Genomic DNA, 10,670 nt, shown 5'->3' with positions numbered 1-10,670 from the left:
GCGGGTCCGGGCGGGCGGCGCAGGGCGGGGCCCAGGGAGGCGGCGGGGCGCCCCCGGCCGCGGAGCCCGCCCGCCCGCCCGCCCCGCCCGCGCCCCCCGCCCGCGCGCCCGCCGCGCCCCGCGCTCCTCGGGCGCCACCTTGGTGCGGCTGCTCACTCGGGCGCAGGTCCGGCCGGGAGCGTGTGAACCTCTCCTCCGCCGCCCAACCTGCCGGGCCGGGGACGGGACGGGAGCCGAGCGCCCGGGGAGCCCTGAGCGCGGGACGGCTGCGCCCTGCCGGCCGTGCCTGGGGACCCGGGACCTGGGGGCCGGGGTCGGGGATCGCGGCGAGTCCGGAGCTACCCAGCGCGCAGCCCGCTGTCCGCGCCGCCCGGGAAGCGGGGTCGCTCGGTCTGACCGCGCCGCGCCGCCCGCGGTGCCTGGAGACCCGGGGCGCTCGACCCGCGCGGCGCTGCCCGCGGAGTTAGAGTCCCGCCCGCCTGTCCCGCGCCGCGCTGCGGGAGCCGGGGCCGCTCCCGGCCCTACGCCGCCCGCCCGGGACCCGGACCCGAGCCCGCGCAGCCCGTCCCCGTGGATCGCCTTCCGGATCCCCCCGCCGCCCCAGGTACGGTCGGCCCCGGCGGGACGCGGACTGCGGGGGTCGGAGCCGCGAGCCCCACGCGGGAGGAGCGCGCGCGGCGGCGCGGGACCCAGCTCCGCGCCGGGCGGCCCGTGCGGGGACGCGTTTCTCCGTGGTCTCTCTCTAAGTTCCTTCCTCTGTTTGGGGATCCCCTCTTTCTATCTGTTTTCTGTGGTTTGGGAGACGCGCGGTTGGACTGGCGAAGCCCCGAGGGAGCGGGAGCGGGAGCTGTCGGGGGATTCCGTGCTCGCTCCTCCGGCTCTCCGCCGTGGGCGCTCGGGGAACGCCGGCGATCGGGGCCGGGGCTGCGGGCGGGAGCCGCGGGCGCGGCGGCGGCGGCGGCGGCGGGCCGAGGGCAAGGGCTGACGCTCCGCGCCCCGCCGCGTTCGGTTCCAGGTCCGCGGGAGGAGGAGAGACGATGCTGCGCTCGCTGGTCCGGCGCTGGAGCGTGGCGGTGTTCCTGCTCAGCTACTACTCCGTGCCCTGCTGCGGGCGCGCGGTGGACGGGCTCGGCCGCCGGCTGTGAGTACCCCACCCCTCCCGGGCGCCGCCTCGGACGGGCCAGCGGGGCTGCGGGCTGAGGGACTTAGAGCGGTCCCCGACGCTCCCGGCGCCGGCAGAGAGATGGGTCGTCGAGCCGCCCGCCGGGAGACGCAGAGGGCAGAGCGAGGAGAGAGCGGGGTGACCCAGATCCTGGGGCGCCTCTGTTATTTTTCCTTTCGGAGTCTCCCCGAGGGAGGATGGACTGCTCCCCGGGAAGACTTGGGAATGCAGAGGAAGTTGAACCCCCCAGAACTTAGGCCTTTGCACATGGATATCATACTGCACCGTGGCTGCTTGTTGGGGTGGGAAGAGCAATGCCTCGACATCTAATTGTATAGATGAATGACATCATTTGTTTAAAGCATATAAACTGGACCGTATTATATAACGAAGGCATATTATATAAGAAAGTAGCCAGCACTTTGACTGTGGCTCAGATTCAAGAAGGTCAGGGCGCTGGGTCCCACCGCAAACGGTGGGTGCACGAACTTGCTTCGAGCGATGGCTGACAGGCAACAAGTATTTTTTTGCCCTGTGCACTGAGCGCTTGGGCTTTTTTTTTTACTTTCTCCATTGGTGGTTCTTTGAAGGGTAATTTGACTTTGAGACGATCATCTATCTAAGCACACCAGGGAAATATTACTTGGGTGTAACAATTGAAAAATGGGAAGAGAGCTAGAGTAACCCTGTCTTAATTATCTGTAGGACTGGCAGCTCATTAACTTGTGTGATGCCATCTCTGGGCAATCTTGAAGAATCGGTCTCAGGACTCAGGACAGGAAAAGCATAAGCTTTAAGAGCCAAGAACGTCGGGCGCTGGTGGCTGAGATTTGAGCGTCGAGGTTCAAAGCCAGCCCGGGCAGAAAAGTCTGTGAGACTCTTATTTCCAATTAAGAACCAAAAAGCCAGAAGTGGAGCTGTGGCTTAAAGTGGTAGAGTGCCAACCTTGAGTGAAAAAGCTAAGGGACAGCGCCCAGGCCCTGAGTTCAAGACCCAGTACTGGCACATATGGAAGGAAGGGAGGGAGGGAAAGAAAGGGAGAGAGAAGGAGGAAGGAAAGAAGGGAGGGAGGGAGGGAAGTAAAAGAAGAGAAGAAAGAAAGGGAAGGAAGAATTAAGGAGAACTTTTTCACTTAATAAAAGTAGAAATAGCTAGCATTCATAATTGGGGTCACGATGCTTTCTTCTGAATTCTCGAGGATATAGGAAAAAACAACTGTTTTAAAGTGGCCCTTGATTTAATATTATTATTCTTAAAGGGGAAAATCCTTAAATGAAATTATTTAAGACATGTCTGAACTTTGGTTGAAATCTATTAAAAAGCTCCTAAGGCAAATTGTCTAAAACTTTATACTAAAAGATAAAGGGTCATTGTATTCTCCAAATGAATGTTTATACTCACTTATTTCTATAAGTTGTCCTCAGACTTCTTGCTTTATTTCATGACTTGTATTACATTCAATTATTTAACACACAAATTGAAATATAGATGAAGACTGAAAATTTAAAAGCACACTTACATACTATATTTATTTGGCTAAGAAATACTATCTTGAAGTACCGCCAATTTCTTCAGAGGGTACTCAAGAAATGCTTTTTTCCTCTTTTGAGAAATAGTAAGTGAGCCACAGTTAAATCCACAATTCTCGCATGTGAAAATGGTTCTAAGTTTGTCTTGATGGCTACTTTTTTTAAATTATTCCTTTGTTGTACCTTGCAAAAAAATAAAATAACCCACCCACATTAGAAACCCATTTAGCAGCCAGGGTTTTGATTGTGGGTGAAATATAATATTGTAGTTAAACACTCAACAGATGGTTATAAATCACCACAAAACACCCTCATCGTTCATGCTGATAGATCATCGGGTTCCAGCCCCGATGCTTCATACAACAGAACTCATCAGCAGATGAAGAGATTTCATCAAATTATCACAGCCAAAGGGAGTTTTAAAAAAAACTATTTTTGTCTCTCTGCCATGTAACAGTAAATTCTGAGCAATAGACAAAACATTCATTTACTGTACATGAAATCAGGCTAGCGCTGTGTGTGTGTGTATGTGTGTGTGTGTGTGTGTGTGTGTGTGTGTGTGTGTGTGTGTGTGTGTGTGTGGTATGGTGTGTGATGAACTGGGACTTGAATTTGGAGTCTCATACTCTCCTTTAGCCATTTCCACTCAAGGCTGGCACTCTACCACTTGAGCCACACCTCCACTTCCAGCTTTTTGGTGGTTCATTGGAGATGGGAATCTCACAGACTTTCATACTGGGCTGACATCTTACTGGGATCCTCAGATCTCAGCCTCCTGAGCAGCTAGGATTACAGGCATGAGCCACTGGCCTCTGGTCAGAAGTTACTTTAAAAAAAAAAAAAAGGAGACATAGTACTGAGATTGTACTGCCTATGCCACATCAAAGAGGTAATTACAAGTTGTGAATTTTCTGGACCTCTTATTCGAAAAGATTTTATTTCCGGGGTGTAGAGCTTTGACCGAGTTGGAGACGGGAAAGAAAATGAGGTCTTTGAATTCATCTGGGCAGATGAATAAGGCTTGGCAGACAGGTGGCTAGCTCTGGGTTTAAGTGAGAGAGGGAATCGCAGCAGATTGAGGCAGAAAGCATCTTTGGCTGCCTGCTCCAGAGCCAGCCCGGGTCTCTCCCACTTAATGAAAAGCGTAACTTTCAGCTGAGTCATACAAATTGGAAGGGCCTCTGAGTGAATCATCTCAACTCTTAACACCCTAACCCTGTCTCCTTCGTGTATCTCGGAACTTTCTCAGACTCAGAGTCTTGTCTTGGGAGTTTTACATTAACACTCACGCTGTTCTTTCCTGTGCAGGAAGAGAAACTTTCATGACTCTTTATTCTTTCTGGTCCTTGAGAGTTCCTTAGAAATGCAGTCTTCTTTCCCCACTCTGGAAAATCCCCCATAAGTGGAGGAGGTGGGGTGGGGGAGGTGTGCATGCACACACTTGCATGTGCCTGCAGTACTGGGGCTTGCACTCTGGACCTAAGCAGTGTCCCATAGCTTTGTCCCCCCTGCTCAAGGCTGGTTCTCTACCACTTGAGCCACATCTCCCCTTCCAGCTTTTTTTTTTTGCAGCTTGATTGGAAAAAAGAGCCTCTTGGGTTTGTCTGACCCAGCTGGCCTTAAATGGCGATCCTCAGATCTCAGTCTCCGGAATAGCTAGGATGACAGGCATAAGCCCCAGGTGTCCATAGAATTTTTAATTTAAAAATTAACAGCTGCGATTTGACTGAATTTAAAATTATTTGTGTGAAATGTTTCCTTTAAATGTTTGATGGGTTTCTTTTTTCAAACAGTAATCACGTGGCACCAGACAAAATGCCATATTTCTTTTTCTAAGTTAGGGCCCAGGTGCGTCATAAATGCCAGGTGAGCAATTGGGCTACTTTTCATGTTTGCAGATGAGTTGAAAAACCAACTATTTTTTATACTCTATTTACAACTTAAATAGAGAGTTATCTAATTGAAAACCCCCTTAATTTTGAATTGATTACTCACCTCGAAGGTGTATCGAGTTTGTACATGCCCAGGATTTCTCCTTATGTCAATTCATGCCTTGTTATGGAAATAAAGAGAATATTTTATGGTCCTCCTTCCCTGTTGATGAGAAAGATACGATTGTATTCCTGACCCTCCCATGCAATTTCCCAATCAGAGGTTTGTGCTTCACAGGATTTTAAAGACCAGCCAGGACACCTGTGGCTCACGACTGTAATCCTAGCTACTCAGGAGGCTGAGATCTGAGGATCTCAGTTTGAAGCCAGCCTGGGCAGAAAATAGATACTTATTTCAATTAGCCACCAAAAAAAAATCAAAAGCTGAGCTTGAGCTGTGGCTCAAGTGGTAGAGTGCTAGCCTTGAGCGAAGAAGGCACAGTGCCCACACCCTGAGTTCAAGTCCCAGTACTGGCGTGCGCGCACACACACACACACACACACACACACACACACACACACTACTTTAAAGGCAAAAGTCTTAAAAATACTAAATAACCTTGTGCAATTGTAACCCCTTTGTCTAACTACTTAAAATAAAAAAGTAAAAAAAATACTAAATAGCATGGCTTAACAATATTTCATATTTTGTTTCTCAACTCTTTATGTTTTCCAATATTCTAACAATTTCTTCTAAAAGATGGACGGAAAGCTTTGTACCTTGTAAAAGATGCACTATGCTATTTTATTAATTTTACTTATTGTGCCAATGCAGGACTTGAACTTGGCCTGGGTGCTATCCTTTTAGCTTTTTCAAGTCTGGAACTCTTACCACTGAGCACTTCCACTTTTGGCTTTTTGGTGGTTAATTGGAGAGAAGTTTCCTGCACTTTCTACCTGGGCTGGCCTCGAACCGTGATCCTCAGATCTCAGCCTCCTGAGTAGCTAGGATAACAGGCGTGAGCCCCCAGAACCAGGCTGAAGATGTACTCCTTTTAAATAAGACAGAGTTGTGCTGTGTCTGCTTGTTACAGAGCACAAGGAGAGAATGAGTACTGCATTGCCAGGAGAGTCACCCTGGGAACATGTGTCTCTTGATTTGAAAAGACACCAAAATTTAGCAGGTGACTGCCAGGCCTCAGAGCCCCTAGCAGCTGGCTCTGAGAGGACCAATGTTCACATTCTGGCTCTTAAGGTGAGCTAGAATGGACTGCTTAGTTAATAAGAGTGAGACACAAATATAGATGTGTAGGCCAGGAACTGAGAAAGAAAACCTTCCCTCATAGCAATTATTATTACTGGAGATTTTTTTTTTTTAGCCAGGTGCTCTGGATCACACCTTTAATCCTCATTGCTCAAGAGGCAGAATTCTGAAGATTAAGGTTCAAAGCCAGCCCAAGCAGGAAAATTTGTGAGACTCTTATCTCCAATGAAACACCCAAAAGCTGGAAGTGTAGCTGTGGCTCAAGTGACAGAGGGCTAGCCTGAGTACAGAAGCTAAGTAAGAGCTCAAGGTACTGGGTTCAAGCTTCAGTACTGGCCAAAAAGAGTTTTGCCTTTTTTTTTTTTTTTGGTCTGGTCGTGGGGCCTGAACTCTGGGCCTGGGCGCTGTCCCTCAGCTCTTCAGCTCAAGATGAGCGCTCTACCACTTGAGCCACAGTGCCACTTCTGTTTTTTTTTCTTTTTTGCTTATGTGGTGCTGAGGAATGGAACCCAGGGCCTCATGTATACAAGGCAAGCGCTCTACCACTGAGCCACCTTCCCAGCCCAGTTTTTTTTTTTTATGTCACATTTTTGTAAAAGATATTTATTAAATTGTATTGCTTATGAAACAGGCCATCATATAGTTACAGCCTTCAAAAATGCTATTGAAGGGTAAATACATTGTACTCATACCTCCAATTTGCAGATTATTAAGTTTCCAGAATACTGTTGCCAGAGTAAGTGAATTTTCATCTAGTCACTGTGGCTCCCTCAGAAACAAAGCAGCTCCTCCCACCCATGTAAACCAGGCTCCTGTTAGATTCCTATCCAATAAGTCATGTCTGTGTCTGTGTCTGTATGTGCGCGTGCGTGCATGTGTATGCATGCCAGTACTGGAACTTGAACTCAGGACCTTGCGCTCTGACTGGGCTTTTTCTACTCAAGGCTAGCACTTTACCACTTCTAGCTTGTTGGTGGTTAACTTGATAGGAGAGTCTCACAGACTTTCCTGCCTGGGCTGGCTTTGAACTGCGATCTTCGGATCTCAGACTCCTGAGTCACTGTGATTACAGGTGTGAGCCCTTGGCTGGCACTTTAGAGATAAGAGTCTCAGCCTTCTCTGCCCAAGCTGACTTCAAACCTCCAACCTCAATCCTCAGATCTCAGTCTCCTTGAATGGCTAGGTTTCAGGTGTGAGCTACTGATCCCTAGGAAACCGTAGCAATTGACACTGGAAAAGCAACCCCAGAAGGCTGGCCCTCCTCATCCCCTGCCCCGACTGTTGCCCTCTGTCTGGATCCCGGAGGGTGGTGGAGCAGCCACTCCTCTGCCTCCATGTGCGGGTGTATCCCCAGGGCCACACCAACATGTGTTCTTGTTGTCACAGCAAGCGGGCCGTGTCAGAGCACCAGCTTCTCCATGACAAGGGCAAGTCCATTCAGGACCTGAGACGCCGCTACTTCCTCCACCATCTCATCGCCGAGATCCACACGGCGGAGATCAGAGCCACTTCAGAGGTGTCCCCCAACTCTAAGCCTCCCCCAAACACCAAGAACCATCCAGTCCAACTTGGAGCCAGCGACGAGGGCAGATACCTAACGCAGGAAACCAACAAGGTGGAGCCTTACAAGGAGCAGCCCCTCAAAACCCCTGGGAAGAAGAAGAAAGCCAAGCCTGGCAAGCGCAAAGAGCAAGAGAAGAAGAAAAGAAGAACTCGATCTGCCCTGAGGGACCAAGGAGCCACCAGCATGGAGTTCGAAGGGGCCCACCACACTGACCCCTCAGCCACGTGGCTGCAGCTCCATTCAAGGTATCAGTTCTCTGGGTCTGCTTTCACCTGGGTCTGCTCTGGCTTTCCATTCTCACCTCTGCCTTGCCTGGGGCAAACCCAAATTGTTCTTTCTTTCTGAGTCTCCATCAACTGCCACGCACCTGAAAAGCAGACAAAAGCCAAGACTAGCCGGGTGCTGGTGCCTCCCACCTGTGATCCTAGCTGCTCACAAGGCTGAGATCTGAGGATTTGGTTCAAAGCCAGTCCAGGCAGAAAAGACTGTGAGACTGTGTGTGTGTGTGTGTGTGCGCGCGCGCGCGCGCGTGCGTGAATGCATGCATGTGTGTGTGCATGCACACGCGCACACACACATATGTACACAGGTACTGGGGCTTGAACTCAGGGCCTGGGCACTGTCCTGTAGCTTTTTCACTCAAAACTGGTACTCTACCATTTGAGCCATAGCTCTAATTTTAGAAGATGCTTGAATAAGATCTACAGACACTGCAGGAAAGCATCTCCAGAGCCAGCCATGCATCATTGAATTTCAATTCCAAATTATTTGTATTTAGAAACATTAAGTTTCACCCGCTGCTGATGGCTCACTCCTGTAATCCTAGCTACTGCGGCCGAGATCCAGTTCAAAGCCAGCCCAGGAAGGAAAGTCCGTGAGACTCTTATCTCCAATAAACTCCTCAGAAAAAATTCCAGAAGTGGCCATGTGGCTCAAGTGGTAGAGCACTAACCAAAGAGGCTCAGGGACAGCGTCCAGGCCCTGAGTTTAAGCATCAGGATTGACAAAAAACAGAAAACGTTTTGATGTTTGTTTTTTGTTGTTTGAAACCTGGTTTTGAATTCAATTCAGCACTCCAGGCTTTCTATCCTTTGAGCCACACCCTCAGTTTGGTTTTCTTTAGTTATTTTTCAGGTAAGATCTTTCATCTCTTGCCTACAGAGTCTGAACTGAGATCTTCCTGCTTTACACCTCCATGTAGCTGGCATGACAATTTGTACCTCCATGCTCAGCTTTTTATGGGTTGAGGTGGGCTCTCAAGAATTTTTTGCCCTGTTTGGACTCAAAACGTTATTTTCTCAGTCTGTCTCTGCATCTCCAGTAGCTAGGACCATAGGCATGAGCCACTGTGACTGGCACATTAAGTTATTTTTAAACATATGTTCTAAATATGTTTTAATTTTTAATTAGATTTAACTCTGGTTTTCACCAGCTCATGAAAAACGAATCATTTGTGAACATTTTAAGTATTGGTTTGAGAAATATTAAGGTTTTCTCATATGTCTGTTTGTCCATTAGCAAGCTGACATAATTTTTCCAGAGAAATGCAGTAGAAATGTAACTTGTTGTATTCACACTTGAGTGGTTAATCATCCTTAGTTCAGAGATCAAGAAGTAAAAAATTCCTAGCCAGAAGCAGGCAGCTCACACCTGTCATCCGAACTCCTCTTGAGGCTGACATCTAAGGATCACAGTTTGAAGCCAGCCCAGGTAGACAAACACAAGTGAGTTATACCAGCAAAAACCTGCAAGTGGAAGTGTGGCTCAAGTGGTAGAGTGCCAGCCTGGAGTGGAGAAAGCTAAGCAACAGAGTGAGGGCCTGAGTTCAAGCCCCAATACCAGCAGCAAAGAGAATGTATGTATGTATATATGCCTATACATACATATATATTGTATACAAATGTTTATATGTGTGCATATGTATGTATTTATTTATATATATATTGGCATGTAGACAAGGTGAAAATTTTTAAATATATTTTCCTGGTCCAGTAATTTATTTCCTTTTTCTTTCTCTTTGGGAAAACAATTGTTCCAAACACTATTTCTTCCCATTTTTATTCTTAAACTCAGTCAATGAATATCATTTAGTAGAAACACAGTAAGTGACTTACTGACTTATTTTGTTTCTTGGGTCAGTACTGGGACTTGAACTCAGAGCCTACACACTGTCCTTAGGCTTTCCCTTATGGCTCTATCATGTGAGCCACACCTCTACTTCCAGCTTCGTGATGGTTAATGGGACATAAGCTTCTCCCAGATCTGCCTGCCTGGTCTGGCTTCGAACCATGACCCTCACAGCTCAGCTGCTTGAGTAGCTGGGATTACAGGTGTGAGCCACCATGCCCAGTGATACAGTTTTTATTTTGTGTCTTCCCATTTTGAAGAAAAATTCACCAGTTTTCTTTTTCTTCTTCTTCCCCTTCCTTCTCCTCACAGGACATACTGAAATTTTCAGCCGAAAACTTCCAAGGACGAATTACAGGATTTTGTAATAGTAAACATATGGAAAGTATTAGAAATATTTATTATCTGTAAATACTGTAAATGCATTAGAATAAAGCTGTCATCTCCATTACTGCTCCATGAAACTGCACATCGGCCATTGTGAATATTTTATTTTTGCCAGGGCTAATCCGATTATTAATATCACATTTACCATAATTTATTTTGTCAACTGATGTATTTATTTTGTAAAGGTATCTTGGTGCTGCTGATTTTCTATATTTTTTGTAACATAATGCACTTTAGATATACATATCAAGTATTGATAAATGACACAATGAAGTGTCTCTATTTTGTGGTTGATTTTAATGAATGCCTAAAGATAATTATTCAAGCTGATTTTCCCCTGTGCATGTAAAAATAGCAGTATTTTAAATTTGTAAAGAATGCCTAATAAAATATAACCTAATTATATGATGACTCAGAGGGTATATTCTATTCTTGAGATTTTTCTACTAGAGAGAACTCAGCATAATTGATTTGTTAAAATTTTTTTTGAATACAGGCCTTAAGCATTTAAAATGGTACAGCTTCCAACATTTCTACATTTCTACATTAGCTTGTATTTAGTAATTACCAGGCACTGGTAATTCACACCTGTAATCCTACTTACTCAGGAGGCTGAGACCTGATCATCACAGTTCAAAGCCATCCCAGGCAGGAAAATCTGTGAGACTCTTATCTCCAGTTAACCAGGAAAAAAAAAGTAGGAGCTGTGGCTCAAGTGGTAGAGTGCTAGACTTGAGCTAAAATAGCTGAGGGACAGCGCCCAGGC

The 10,670-nt window shown here is 47.3% G+C and overlaps 1 protein-coding gene across 1 annotated transcript; it reads left to right on the top strand.

The window, feature by feature from the left end:
* The first annotated feature begins 233 nt into the window (after positions 1-233).
* Positions 234-10,280, top strand: Pthlh (parathyroid hormone like hormone). Its single transcript, XM_070034656.1, has 4 exons — positions 234-604; positions 1,016-1,141; positions 7,213-7,635; positions 9,830-10,280. The coding sequence occupies exons 2-4, from the start codon at positions 1,038-1,040 to the stop codon at positions 9,837-9,839; spliced, it is 537 nt and encodes a 178-aa protein (XP_069890757.1). The 5' UTR covers positions 234-604; positions 1,016-1,037; the 3' UTR covers positions 9,840-10,280.
* The last annotated feature ends 390 nt before the right edge of the window (positions 10,281-10,670 follow it).

This window comes from Dipodomys merriami, unplaced genomic scaffold, assembly GCF_024711535.1.
Source record: "Dipodomys merriami isolate MVZ:Mamm:240054 unplaced genomic scaffold, mDipMer1.0.p SCAF_10, whole genome shotgun sequence".
In the NCBI taxonomy this organism is placed as follows: domain Eukaryota; kingdom Metazoa; phylum Chordata; class Mammalia; order Rodentia; family Heteromyidae; genus Dipodomys; species Dipodomys merriami.
The sequence above is the reverse complement of the archived record's forward strand: the minus strand, read 5'-3'. Positions and strand labels throughout refer to the sequence as shown.

Bases quoted from the DNA above. Each gene is read 5' to 3' on its own strand.
- Pthlh (XM_070034656.1), top strand. From the start codon at position 1,038: ATGCTGCGCTCGCTGGTCCGGCGCTGGAGCGTGGCGGTGTTCCTGCTC. The intron at 1,142-7,212 runs GTGAGTACCCCA...TTGTTGTCACAG, and splicing joins GACGGGCTCGGCCGCCGGCT to CAAGCGGGCCGTGTCAGAGC.